The sequence below is a fragment of the Amblyomma mixtum genome, chromosome 4, assembly GCF_055824585.1.
Source record: "Amblyomma mixtum isolate Tamu chromosome 4, ASM5582458v1, whole genome shotgun sequence".
Taxonomy (NCBI): Eukaryota; Metazoa; Arthropoda; class Arachnida; order Ixodida; family Ixodidae; genus Amblyomma; species Amblyomma mixtum.
Genome location: NC_143015.1, coordinates 114,298,092 through 114,312,886, shown reverse-complemented (window position 1 = coordinate 114,312,886; position 14,795 = coordinate 114,298,092). Strand labels below are relative to the sequence as shown.

At 44.9% G+C, this 14,795-nt stretch overlaps 1 protein-coding gene across 1 annotated transcript; it reads left to right on the top strand.

Moving 5' to 3' along the window:
- Positions 1-555: 555 nt before the first annotated feature.
- Positions 556-14,795, top strand: LOC149347959 (uncharacterized). The gene is made up of 6 exons (XM_089541657.1): positions 556-576; positions 4,875-4,949; positions 7,360-7,396; positions 11,905-12,031; positions 13,212-13,329; positions 14,608-14,795. Exons 1-6 carry the CDS (start codon positions 556-558, stop codon positions 14,707-14,709), a joined length of 480 nt encoding a protein of 159 aa, XP_089397783.1. The 3' UTR covers positions 14,710-14,795.

Here is a 14,795-nt window from a genome sequence, read left to right as displayed (position 1 = left end):
GTCCGTGGGAGCGTTCACACCTACCCACACACACACGCTATGACATTACACGAAATCGTCTGTAACGGAGGGTTGCGTCAAATTTGTTACGAAAAGTGGTTTTGGTGGATTGGTGAGTTTGCAGTAGGGTGGATTAACAGGATTACTGTGGATTAAGAGTGCATTGCAATGGATTAACTTAAAAAAAGCAGACTAATTTGCATTGTGCAGATTGCATATATTAAGTTGGATTAGGGTTCATTTCAGTGGATTTAGGGTAGATTTTGGTGGAATGTGGTGGATTAAGAGTGGGTTTTATGTAGCTGGGCTAGGTTGATTGTGGTTGATTAAAGGTGGATTCCAGTGAACTCCGGTGGGTTAAGAGTTGCTTACGCAGGATTAAGTAGGTAGGGCTAGGAGATTAGCTCCCATTAAAGGCGGATTCCAGCAGATTGGTGGGAGGATTAAAAAGCCAATGCTTTCGTCTTCATAAGAACTCTGTAAATTTTTTCAGTCTCCTCTGCTTCCCTCTCTTTTAACGAAACAGGTCTACACAAAATCTGCCACCAGGCAACTATGTCTCTTTTCACCTCTTGGGTGGGTGAAGCGCACCACTACATACTAACTCTCAAAAGAGGCATGGAGGACTCAGCTCTAGTTGTAAACAGCTGGCAAGAGGCCCAATGTATAAACTTGATTCAATTTTTCTTTGTTATGTGTATAAGCCATTTTCTAACCCTCGTGCAACGCTTCTTTGTCGTGGAGCAGCAGCAGCATCCCGTGGTGATAGGAGGCCCAGTATCCAGCAACAGAGGTGGATCCCAGTGCCTTTGAAGTGCAGTCGTCGTGTGGGTTCCACCGGATGGCGTCAAAACCGCCGACCCGCCAAAAGTGATGTGAGGAGCATTTCAGAAGACCTTGTGCTTTTATTCTTGCGCTCAGTGTGGCCTGCAACACAGCAATGACGCTTTCTGTGATCTGCAGAGAAAACACACAGGGGGTTGCGCAAGATGTGCACTGTAGAACGCGGCAGGCTTTTTATGCAACATCCTAACTACCAAATGGTTTATTGCTACAGGTGAGGCAGCATAAAAATGAAATGACATGAGTAAAAACACAAAATAAAGCTTGAAAGATACCGCACAACCACAAACCCGACTGAAAAAAGGCCCGTCACTGATTAAGATACGCAAGTTGCTTAGGTACCAGATTTATCGATGGGCTGCTGATACAGGTGCTACCTAGCTCTTTAATGTTGTAAGCCTCCGAAATGAGCCTCGTGGTCTCATCTTTATAACGTTTATAAGGGGTGATGGTAGTGGTCCGATTGAGATGCGCTTCGCAATCTTTACGCTCCAGAGAATGCAAAGCAAGATGGTTTCTACGAAAATTGTTCTCGATATCTTTTACGTGTTCATGTAGTCTATCACTGATGCATCGTCCCGTCTCACCGTTGTAGAAACTGCCACAAGAGGTCGGGAACTTGTAAACGACACGACGCGAAGCGCATCTCAATCGGACCACTATCATCACCCGTTATAAAGATGAGACCACGAGGCCCATTTCGGAGGCTCGTCATATTAAAGAAACTAGGTAACATCTGTATCAGCAGCCCATCGATAAATCTGCTACCTAAGGAACTTGCTTATCTTTAACAGTGACGTGACTTTTTTCGTCAGGTTGTGTGGTTGTGCGGTATCTTTCTCTCATGCCTTTTTGGGGTTTTTACTCATGCCATTTCATTTATATGCTGCCTCACCTGCAGAATAAATCATTTCGTTGTTAGTCAGCGCTGGTGTTTGTCCTTCTCTTGTGTCGTCTTCCATTGCGCTGTTTTTTACAATTCGTGAATCGTACCAGCCAGCCCGTTTTTGCCCTCTTCTGGCTTTCTGTTTTGTTAGCATGTCTGTGCTGCCCAGCCCTTACTGCCACCTAAATCCCCCTTTCTCTCATTTCTCCATGCTCTTTCTTTTTCCGTATATCTTGTCACTGTCCGTTTCCTTTGCCCTATGGTTTCGGTGGCTGTTGACTTCCTTCTACATATATATAAATAGGCAGCCACATTCGCAAGCCACATGCTTCAATTTTTTGGTATTGTCGGCTACTACCGGCCAAATGCTATGTGTGTAACAAGTGTGTTTCTACGCAGGACAAGAGAACAAGCCACCTCCTCTACAACGATGTCGCGTGCCGTGGTTTGATCGACAGCCTGGGCCTGCTCTAATCAAAAGAAAGGCTCCAGGCATCTGAAGGTAAGGACTGCTCTGAAGTGCTGACTCCGGCTGCCTGGTGCGTGCATGACAGAAAGAGCGAAACAGCCCGAAGACGGGACAACAGCATGGAGTGATACACACAGGCAATCTGCGTGTGAACTGCTTGTTGTCCTGTATCCATGCCGTTCCGCTCTTTCTGCATGGACAGCGCCCGCATAGGCCACTCATGCAAAGGCACGCCAAACAGAATGCGTTCTCTAGTCTGTGCCATTTAAGCTTGGTTCCAGTGACCTTTTCGCATTGTTTTGTTTCAATGAAAAAATGCGTTCCACCATTTGCGAGCCATGTTTAGGCGGCAGGGCTTTGCAGGATCCAGTTTCGCTTCCCCACAGGACACCTCTCCGGGATAAAGTCGAAGGTTAATCCAGAGGCGCTAGGGGATACCATTGCTCTCAAAAGTACGCCCTGCATCCAACGCCGCCTTGGAAGGGTATGTTAGCCTGCTATCCAGGAAAGGAAACAGGGGACAAAGATGGTGCCTGCAGTTGAGAGAGAGGGAGAGGTTTTTAAATGAAGAAGAGACTTCAGCCAGTTTTTGAGAATCTCTGGCACGCTCCTGTGTTGAGGTTCGGGAGAGAAAAACATTTGAAGGATTCAGAGAAAAGTACCAAAATAAAGAAAATTCCGCAAATAAACTAAAGACTCTTTACGTGTGGAAAGAAGAAATCACTGTGGCGCACTGCAGGTAGCCCAAAAAGCAGATCTTCTCTCTGCAGTAGTTGGAAAGCACTTCTGTGGCACTTTTGATCAGCATTTTATTAATTTCTGTATATTTTGAGTTTTGCTTTGCATGAACTTTTCTTATTGCTTTTTCTTTGAACCATCCTAGTGCTGCTTCTCAAAATATGACTGCCAGGCCTGTTAATGCTTTGTAGTATTTGTCAACAGACGGCGTCACTGCCATTGTTTCATGCCACGGCTCACAACTGTCCATTACACCGTGACCAGTGCAAATTCTGTGTGAAATGAACAAAATCCTAAAGGGAATCTGGGAGTTCTGACGTGACTTTTTGGCAATCGACCAGCTGCTACTGTGTCTTCTTGGACGGGGGGAGATAGGGTTTGAGCTATACGTGCGGGTCAAGTGGGGTCGAGACGTGAGCGCCATCTGCGGTCGCATCATGTAAGCAGATTAGGGTTCAGGTGGAGGCTGTACTGAAGTGTGCTATATTCGAAAAGGTTTCCTTTCCTCGCATTCGCCGTTGTGGCAAATTGTATTTGTAGTGCCAAAATCCTTGTCGAACCTCCGGGCTAACCTCAAAGGTTTTGCAACGGTGGATGGGGTATGCAAACATTTTAAATAGGACCTAAATGGCAACCAACATCACGAGGAAACTGTTAAATGGTTTACTTGCAGGGAATCATTGATAAAGGAGGAAAGAAAAAGTAAAGAAAAAGTTTTCGAATGAGTGGTTTAAACGGAAATTTTTTCTCAAAAGGATCTCAGAATACAACCAGAATGAGTAAACAGCTTCAGGGATAAATGATAAATGATTTACATGCTGTTAAGGCTTTGTTAAATTGAGGCAAGAAAAAGTATTGGTAAAAAATGGAACCGCTGTCTTACGCGTTCAAGTTCACAACACTAACTTACTATGTCGCAGGGGCAACGGGAATGACTGCTAATTGTGCTCTTACCATTTCTTGCAAATATCCTTGTGTTCTCGCGCATGTGTAGAACAGTAGCTCGCGAGCCGCCCATTCATTGTCCAGTTGTACTTTTCATTTTATTGGGAATAAAGGGTGTGTACAACGCGTTTTCAGAGAACACGTTGATTATGTTTCAAGGAAAGGAAGCTTTAACGCGGGGACCAAAATAGCAGTCCCCGTGTTAAAGCTTCCTTTCCTTGAAACATAATCAACGCCGCGGTGGCTCAGTGGCTATGGTGCTCGGCTGCTGACCCGAAAGACGCGGGTTCGATCCCGGCCGCGGCGGCTAGAATATCTTCGGAGGAGAAATTCTAGAGACCCGTGTACTGTGCGATGTCAGTGCACGTTAAAGAACCCCAGGTGGTCGAAATTTCCGGAGCCCTTCACTACGGCGTCTCTCATAGCCTTAGTCGCTTTGGGACGTTAAACCTCACAAAACCAAAACCAAAATAGCGGTAGCGATTGTCTCACGAACAATCTGTGCATGTTGAGGTAACCCAGATGGTCAGAATACGTCCGGAGCTCGCACGACGACTTATCTCTCAAAGCACATACGTCGCATCAGGACGTTAGAGCCCAGAATTTAATTTTCACTTTTTAGGCCAGAGCTTGGATCGGGGACATGTATGACGCCCGCCAGTCTGTGTGATAGATTGGTGGTTAGTTACAAATACCGAGACGCCATTTAATGATTTCATTGCCCCCATTACTTCAAAGCAATTTTCCAGAGCCTGCCCTCATTGACCACAATACATAAAGTACATGCCTCAAGGAGCTTTTTGTGTGCGCAAAAATGGCAATGGTGATTGTCTAGGAAACAACCCCTGTGCTGTGCGATGTCAGTGCGCGTTACTTGAAACAGCGCTACGACAAGGTAATGCTTGAGTGTGACAAGCATATGTGTAGATATTCTTGGCATCTTTCATGCGATGCCTGTGCACTGAAGTTTTTCTTCTTGTTTTTCCCTTGTAGCATCGGTCGTTTGGATGCGGCATCCTGGATCGAGACTTCATCCTCGACCAGGAGATTGAGCGGCCTATTCGTAAGGTGCGCCTGAGTAAGTAGCCAAGGGTCGCAAATAACCAGCGAACGTGTTGAATATCACGTTTAACACAAGTACCTCCAACGTGCACGAAAACAGCGACGGTTATCATGCCTAGTCGCCCACTAGGTGACTGCTGTAAAGAAAGGGGTGGAGGAAAGGTGCTAATTCAACCAAGGAATAATAAAACAAAGCAAATTCCTATTAACTCACCTAATGAACACGATCACGTCATGACCCCAGGCTGTACTTCTGCTGTCGATACGTACACTGTAGTTTTTTCTTTGCATGTAAATGCCAGTAGGGGTTCATTTTTCAGTCTCGGAAAACTACACTATGTGGAAGAAAGGTGTGAGCTATGCTAAAGTGAACTCCAGTTGCGCCCAGTTCGGAGAGCATTACGGGCGTGATTAAGGAAAGGAAAGAGTATGATTAAGGAAAGAGTATGCTCTCGCACACCTAAACCGTACAAAATAGCAGGCTTCGCTTCATTCAGAAGGTGTTTATGAAGTGTTTATTCTGCCAACCTACTCTTTGTCCAAAAGGGTGGAAATTTGGGCTGGTTGGTGCATGATCTGAGGCTAAAAAACAGCGCAAACGGGGACGAAGCAGAGAGAAGAACACGACGCTGACTGACAACGAAGTTTTATTGCACGTTCACCGGTTAAATACCTCTCGTTCGTGCCAAAAAGGAAGGAAAAAAGAAGAAAAAAAGATAAGAGGGAAGGCGTGATAGACGAAAAACCACGTGGCATGAGATGGTGAAGAGTGCGTCAGCATCCCTTCCATTTCATTTCGCGACAGCGAAATTAACTATCTATGTATGAATGCATAATCTCATGCCACGTGCTTTTTCGTCTATCACGCCTTCCCTCTTTCTCTTTTTTTCTTCCTTTTCCTTCCTTTTTTGCACGAACGAGAGGTATTTAACCTGTGAACGTGCAATAAAACTTGGTTGTCAGTCAGCGTCGTGTCCCTCTCTCTGCTTGGTCCCCGTTTGCGCTGTTTTTTAGCCTCAGATCTTTGTCCAACTTTTACCTCTTCAAATTATTTCTTCTTTATTCTTTATTCAGTTTTTACCCCGCTTACACCGAAGGTGCTATCGCAGGGGCGCTACAGTGATGAAAATACAGCACACTTGCTCACCTGAAAGGCGATTCCATTCACTGATAGAACGCACAGAAAAAGAATTTGCATACATATTAGTTCTGGTACAGTATTTCAAAATCCTAAAGAAATGATCAATACGAGAAGAGACATAATGGGGCCTGCGTAAGTATTTTTCCTTTTGAATGCTGGTTTTATCATGAAATATTTGATACAGCAGTTTAAGGCGCAATTTTCTTCTTCGAGAAGAAAGACTTTCCCACCCTAATTCGTTTTTCATGTCGGTGCAGCTATCACCTCTGCAGTATCGATGTAGGACGAACCTTGCAGCTCTGTTGAGGATTTTTTCAAGCTAATTGCACAATATTATTTGCCATATGTCCCACACCGCATATGCATATTCAAGCATGGGTCGAACGTATGCGACAAAAGCAGTTGATTTTAGGTGAGGCGGTATGTGACCAAGATTTCGTTCTAAAAAGTTTAGGGTTTTTGCAGCCTTCGCGACCACCGTGTCAATATGAGCATTTCAAGAACAATCAGCCGAGAATGTCACACCCAAATATTTATACTGCAATATTTGCATCCCTGTATTGTTGTTGATCGTGTACTGAGATGTTAACTTTGTTTTTTTTACGTGTGAAGGTGACATGAACACACTTTTTGCTTTTCAATTGCATTTGCCATCTCGAGCACCATTCAAGAACACATGATAAATCACTTTGTACCTGGGCAACATCACATTCATTGCTAATTTTTCTGTATAAAACACAATCATCGGCAAACAACCATATATTAGACCCGATCCCTGAACAGATATTATTTATGTAAACTAAAAACAAAAGTTTCCCCAGAACTGAGCCCTGCGTCTTTGTTGTTCTATCCCGCGCAATTAAAGCGCCCCCCAAATTTTGAGGAATATTTCAGAAAAGAGTATATTCATGGCGCGTTTAAACTAAATTTCCATACAACATGGAACAACCTGTTACGCGCATTACGACACGCGGTGACTTCCAAGAACTATGATGCAGCAATGCGGGTGCAAACAGAATATGAGGAATACAGGCATGCGTAATGTGGCGGTCATTTTCAAATTTTACACTGAACCTGAAACTAAACTTTTAAAGGATAAAGTGAACATTATTCCAAAAACAAACCAACACTAGTGTATGAATACAAGCCGCAGAGTCTGAAAACAGCCCGCCATTAGATGAGTATCATCAACAGTATCTGCAAGAATTCATTACGGTGTATTTTTGAAAACTACAGCACCATTCATCTTTGCTGACCCTGTCATGCCTACTGCAGGAGGTGCGACTGTCTGCCGTCAGCCTCACCTTGGCAGGTACGTGGCTAACTGTGCCATACTTTGTAAATTCACGCTGGAGGCACCGCTGTCAGTGTATTTCTAGCTGCACTGTAATCACACTTGACAGTATATGTATTGCGCATCACGTTTCCGGGAACCGGGACGCTAAATATCTCACTTTCTTCTCAGCTGTGAGGAAGAACCTTACGCTGGTTTGGAATGGTGACTCTCAACCACTGTCATCATGCGCTCATGGCTCGAGGGCTCCAGCACACCTACGACGCCGGGATAAGGTGGCACAGCCGACAAATGGCGGTGAGGATTTCTGGCGACCTTGAGCAAGTAACTTGACCGTGGGGGCGTTTTTACACTATTTCCTAGGTTTCCGGTCAGAGAGATGGAATATTGGGCGATGCTGATAGTTGGAGGGTAGCCCCTTCATGCACCTCTTAATTATTCTCAGGAGATGAGAAAGTTAATTCTACTTGAGGCCGCCGCGGTGGCTCAGTGGTTATGGTGCTCGGCTGCCGAACCGAAAGGCGCGGGTTCGATCCCGGCCGCAGCGGCTGAATTTCTTTGGAGGAGAAATTCTAGAGGCCCGTGTACTGTGCGATGTCAGTGCACGTTAAACAACCCCAGGTGGTCGAAATTTCCGGAGCCCTTCACTACGGCGTCTCTCATAGCCTGAGTCGCTCTGGGACGTTAAACCCCATAAACCAAACCAAACTAAACCAAATTCTACTTCAATACATTATGCCTGAGTTGAAAAATTGTACTGAAAAGTAAAAATAAAAATAGGTAAATGTTAAGATATTTTCATCAAGAGTAAAAGCTGAAGAAGAGAGGTTTCCTAAGGGAGTTACTGACCCGCCAGTAGGATATCCAGACATGTGCTGGTTGGCTGTTTTTCATGAAGCTCAGCCCTCGCTCGGATTCCAACGGGACTTACTGCAGAGGTGCAACGAGGCAAACTATCTACCTGTTCTATTTCCAGTCACATGCAGACCACAAGACTGAAAGATAATCTCGACAGTTCTAGGTAGCAAGATGCGAAAGAATGTTGTCTTTTTTATTGCTGTGTAAGTGACTTATAGAAAACTAGCATTGCTAAGGACGGCACCATGCCTACAGCTATGAGCAATCTGTCATAAAACTGGGCACATGTAACACAAAAAATAATAGCTATCTTTATTATGCACGCAGTGCACAATCTCAGCGACAGCAACAAAGTATAAGGTTCTGGGTAAAAGAAGAAAATGCTGGGATTTCATTCTCTCCGGGAGTGCTCACTGTTGAATGTGCATCTTTGACCCCACCTTGAGCAAACGAAAATACCTTGGGCCATAGCGCTCTTCGCCTCAGACGCCCTTGCGCCATAAAATTCCACTATCATCATGATTAGCTTGTGCTCGCTCAGAGAAATCCCAGACAATGGTACCTCTCTCACCATGTAATATGATACGTTGCTGCAACCATTCTGGCGGCTGTGTTGGTCACCTTTCCTGTCTTGAACTAGCCCTGTGAGCATGGCCATGGACGATGCACAGCTTTCAGAAGGGTGTGTGTGACAGCGGCACTCCAGAACCCATTTGACTGCTGTTCAGGGTGTGATGGTATTTGGGTATAAATAGGGTTCACTACGGCTTGAAATTGAAGTTGGACACGATTAGGCCTAATTTCTTTCTAATTTGTTTCGCTTTCCCATATCCAGCAACACCTTTACCTCTGAGGTCGATTAAAGTAATTGTGATGCCTCATGGTCGTTAGACATAGGTAGCTAGCTTGTATGGCCAGGAATGGTACGCGCCAATACCCCAAAGTGCTCTTATTCAATGGGCAATAAGTGCCTTCAACACCGCTCAACTTGGCTGAATGACCACGCCGTCCGAGCACGACATAGTAAAAAGTAGAACTAATTATCCCCACAAGAGGTTACGTGCATAATTTATGACGTGCAATCCTTGATGCCTGCGAGGTCATAAGAGCTGCTCTTTGGGTGTACTTTGCTGTCCCGTTGCTGTCTTTGTGACATTAGTCTCCTCGGCAGTAAACCTGCGCTGTTTAGGATGCCGTGTCCGGATTCTGCCTTCCTAATCATCCCTTTGGCAACCTTATGTAGGTGCGGCCATGGAAAAGAATTTTCACATGTCCTATGGGAGCTGCCCTATCGAAACATTACAGAAAATTTTGTGTTGTCGGTAAAGAATTTCCCGTAGTATTTTGGGACCTGGCCTTGTAGTAGTAACAACAGGAATTGTTGCAGTAACAACAGAATTTTCTTTAATCCCAACTCTGAGCTGCCCAGCAGTCCTTCCAAGCAGCGACGAGACAAGATATCGACGTCCCCAAGTGGGAGACCTAGGACCGGTTGCGCTAAAGCCTGCCGGAGACTCAGTAAAGTAATTATTTACTCACTCACTTGTCACAGTGACTGAGGCAGTTCTGTCAAAGAAGGTGGCTTCGAAATACTGAAAGAAAAATGCATCTGCGGCCGGATTACAAAAGTTTGCTGTACTTTTGGACCAGAAGAACTGTCTACTTTTTTTTTGTCCACGAACGCACTCCTTGCGAGTTGATACTTCCAATGACAGAGAGCTTGTCTGCGTTAATTCCACCCCGATCTTGTACGATGGAGTAATCACTTCCTTCATTCAAACTCCTGATCATATTCGACTTCATCTGATGCCGCCAATCATACAAAGCCTTCGCATCCTTCCTATGGTAAACTTATTAAGGCGGAAGCCTTTAATGCCTCATCGTTGTAAGCAGGAGTTATCGACAGAAATGTCACGCTTTTCAATTGGTCGAAATGGTCCTGACGTCACAGTGCGCGAATTTCAAACGAGCCAATTGTACTTTGGCTAGTAACCATGCAGCCAATTAAAGGGATTGCATACTGACGCTCCAAGTAAGTGGGATTTAGTTTAGCTAATTAGTTAATTAACCAATTAGTGTAATTAATCTTTCTAGTCAGAGGAGGTAAATAAATACAACCGAGTAGGAAATTAATTGGTCGAGTTGGGGAATCGAACCAGGGCTTCCGGAGTGCGAGACGAGCACGCTTCCACTCCACCATGCCAGCTCGATGGTTTGGAATGAACAAAGGCGCGTCTAGTGCATACAGTGTCTTCGTTCTCTCCCACCTTACTTCCTTCTCGTTACGGCGAGGTTCAGGTGTCCATCAAGGTATGCGAGACAGATACATTTCCTTTCCTCAAAAACCAATTTACCTAAGAGCAAGGCGTAGAACCGAACGGGCGATGGCGTTTTGTGGATTCCCTGTCAGCGTTGCAAGACGCTGTCGCGTGAAAGAGGCGAACACATCAGTGACACAAGTAGCAATACCGCGCTCAAGGCTTTCGCCTCACCGCACTTTAGGTCAACAAAGTGCCCTCCTGAATTTTATCCAGATTTTTGCTGACAGCGGGTTTGCTTGCAAGGTGCTCACACACAGGTTGCAAATTCACGCCGCTCAGACATTACCTGCGTGCAGGCGCAAACATCACCATTTTATTCAGACATTGAAAAAAGCTCGTTCGTATTATCGCAGCAGCCCGCTGTGACTCAGTGGTTATGGTGCTTGGCTGCTGGCCCGAAAGACGGGGGTGTGTTCCCGGCCGCAGCGGTCCAATTTCGCTGGAGGCGAAATTCTAGGGGCCCGTGTACTGTGCACGTACTGTCATGTCACTGTGTATTGTACTGGGTTTACTGTGATGTCAGAGCACGTTAAAAGAACCCCAGGCGGTCGAAATTTCCGGAGCCCTTCACTGTGGCGTCTCTCATAGCCTGTGTCGCTTTCAGTGCATTCAGTTCAGTTCAGTGCATTTATTTCAGTCATGTACAATGGCTGAGGAGAAAGGAAAAAAAGCCGCGCACGCGGCTTGACAAAGCTCCCATCTCCCCTAGCGGCTTGGCACGGCAATGAGAGACAGCAGTAAAACAATAACAAGAGAATGCATGAAATAAAAAATATGTACAATATCTTCATAACAGATCACCAGAATAGTCTCTGTACTGTTACACCCATGCAAATGATAGTTTAATCACAGCACATGGATACTTTGTTTATTTTACAGTTGGATATGATTCATTCTTTTGTAAGAACATATTTCTCACAGCGTTATATGAAACGGAAAGAATGGATTGACTAGTGAAAGTGTTTCTAGTAAGGAAAGATGGCAACACATACCTGAAAGTTTGAAAACCGTAATTTTTGCGTGGACAAGGTACATACCAATATTCGTAGTGTCTTGTGTGGTGAACAGCGGTATTTACCCGTAGATTCGCAAGGTCAGCAAAAAATGTGGTGTCACTATGTACCTGAGATTTGTACTGATGAATTACACGGTACTGATGAATAACCCTTGCATCCATAATGCGGTATTTTGCAAATAGAGCACTCGTATGTGCTAAGTATGTAGCACCCGCAATTGCTCTGACTGCATTTTTTTGTAATGTCAAAACCTTCTGAATATTAGTTTGCGTCGTTGTACCCCAAACCAAATGACAATATTTAACATGGAACGTTAAACCCTGATAAACCAAATCAAACCAAACGTACTCTCGCAGGACAGTCACGGCTGGCAGGAGAGCATCTACGCCACCAGCCGACTTTGCACCGTTCTACCTTGGCTGCGGTACCAGGGCAACACCCAGCAGGATAAGTCACCGGTTGGTCAACCTTTACAACGTCCTTCATTCCAAAAGGTTCTTGAGCTCCCCTGTGGCACTGCCAGTCTCGTATATATTGGTTTTCAATTCTTAGTATCTGTTACGTGAAGAAAATGCAGCCATTGAAATATGCGGCAAATTTAATGCCGAAGAGAGAACACCGTGAGTTATCAGATAGGTGACTGAAAAAAACATTTCTCTAGCCTAATGGTAGGAAAGAATCTTTCATTTGCTGTACTCATACCTTTGTTCAGCAAGCCAATTTGGTACTGAAGGAAAAAAAAGTAGATGGAGCACACATGCCCAGGAGCTACAACTAAGCTCGTCAAAGAATAACCAAGCTCATCTCATGTGCATTAATTTCTTGCATAGATGTAGCAGTGACTTAACTGCATCCAGTAAGCCCGTGAACATGCAACAACAGTCTACACAGGATGCAGGCTCTTCTTTAGAACAAAATGTTCTGCGTGGTCTTGCAAAGCAGAATCAAAAGCAAAATCAATGTGTGCTGAGTAAACGTGTGTACTTCAAATAGTTCAGAGTTCACGCAGATGCGCAGGTGTTCTACAGTATCCTTGCGAAGTGTTTTCTGGGCTTTCTTGATTCGCTGTCTCTTTGAAGCAATGACGTTAACAAGTTTCTGATGATTGTTATTTTCTGTCTCAAGTCTCCCTCAGTTGTAAACTGTGTGCATAAAGTTCGTATGTTTGGAACCTTGGTGTTAACATATGTATTACTTTGCCGATTAAGCATAGTTGATGGGAACTTGATGGAGGCACACACCGGGGCGTTTTACTCCAATTTATGTCTTGAGTATGTATTGCTCGAAAGAAGAAAAAAAGGAAAGAAGGAAGAATGGAAGGAAAGAACAAAAGAAAGAAGAAAGGAAGGAAATAATGAAGGAAAGGAAGAAATAAAGAAGGAACAAGGGAAGAGATAAGGAAGAAAGAAACGAATGGAAAGTAAAAAAGAAAAAGGGAAGACTTTTAGTATATTCCCTAAGTCTATTGACTTTTGCAGACGTCCCTCATTACTGTTCCCTAGACAACTATGTTGTTCCCTAGACAACGGTTGTTGTCCCCTGGACAACGGTTGTTGTTCCCTGGACAACGGTTGTTGTTACCTGGACAACGGTTGTTGTTCCCTAGACAGCGTCCTCCTTACTCTCCCTTTAATCCAGAGTCTCGGACGACGGCGCATGGCTCCATCGCCCGCTCGCCCAGAGTGGCCATCTGTCCAAGCAATGGCACATGCCTCTCCACGTGGGCTTCGAAGACCTCCGGGTGCAAGCAGTTGCGGTGCGCTTGTTTTTTTCATCCTCGTTCGATCGCGGATGATGTTGCAGTAGAAACGAATTTCCCTTACAAGGCGTGAGTGTCTCTGCTAAAGTCATGCAAGCTGGTATTCTAGTTATCAGCATGGTAATGCAGTTTAGCCACTAACGCTGCACAGCTCGCTGTTCACTTTGATGGCGTTCGGCTCCTCAGTGATGGCTACTCCATTCTGATGGAGGTCAAGATCGAATTGTATTCTCGGATTCAGGATCTAATCGTAGAACCACATATAATAGCCGGACATTTCCGAAAGGCTTCTGTTACGAAGAACCCCATGGCCCATAGCGTGCAGTGAATACAGAAGTGACCTTATAATAAGGGAGTAATTACTCATTGGCATCCACCCGAGCGCAGCCATACGGCTACAGAGGACAGCTGTGCAGCTTTCTCAGAAATTCGTAGTTAAAGAAAAATTTGTCCTGGTCCGGGGTTAGAACCCGGGACCACCACTTCACCAGGGCAGTCGCTCTGCCACCCCTCGCTGTCCGGGTTCTAACCCCGGACCAGGATGAATTTTTCTTTAACTACGAAGTTTCTTAGAAAACTGTACAGCTTTCCTTTGTAGGCGTATGGCTGCGCTCGGCTGGATGCCAATGAGTAATTACTCCCTTATTACAAATCTACTCCACCTTGGGGGATTCCCCTGAACATTTGACCAGAAGTGACCTTAGTTGACATGCCATCTGTTTGGCATAACTTGAGTGACTTAGTGTGTTAGCTTGGCAGCGTCTGGGTAAAATCATTGTTACTTGAAAATTTATTGCCAAATAAACCTTTTGTGGGAAATCCATCCGGAGGCTTGACGGATTTTTGGAGTGACGTAATCGTCACTTGAACCGCTACGCTTCATGGACGAGAGCGGCTGGCTTTCCCAACTCAGTATGTGGGAGGTTCAGGCCAATCCTCCAAAGCGAAGGATTTTAATTTCTTTCCCGCGAGTCGGGCAGTCAGCCGCTTATGCTTAATTTTTTACTTGCTGGGTTGAACTTGGTTGAGAAAGGAAATGCGTCACTGCCGAATAAGCTACCTAGAACATGTAAGATGAAGCTATTTAAGTGGAAAAGTTCCTGAGTAAGAGACACTATGTAGCATCGTTCTATACTATAGTACACCAAAGGAACAAAATAAAAAAAAGCTAACAAGAGTGTTTCAGCACATGGTGCAACGCTTTTCCGCACATGAAAATTCATTAACCCTCCTTGACTAACCATGTCTCATGCTCTCTCTCTCTCTCTCCCTTAGTCTCTGTGTTCACCTCGGAAGCCAGACCTGACGCCAGCACCAACCTGTTTCCTAGCAACGGCAGACCCCTTGCAGTCTGGACTTGCTGGGAGAGAAATCTGAGCAACGATGCACCGCTGCAGAAGCATGAAGGATAAAAATAAAATATATAATAAAGAATAAACCTCTCTTGTGGGTTTCACAATTCA

What these genes read in the sequence shown, in the direction of transcription:
- LOC149347959 (XM_089541657.1), top strand. Translation starts at nt 556, where the DNA reads ATGTCTCTTTTCACCTCTTGG. An exon ending in TTGAGCGGCCTATTCGTAAG is followed by an intron (nt 4,950 to 7,359) that starts GTGCGCCTGAGT and finishes TGCCTACTGCAG; the next exon opens with GAGGTGCGACTGTCTGCCGT. An exon ending in CGTCAGCCTCACCTTGGCAG is followed by an intron (nt 7,397 to 11,904) that starts GTACGTGGCTAA and finishes CCTGATAAACCA; the next exon opens with AATCAAACCAAACGTACTCT.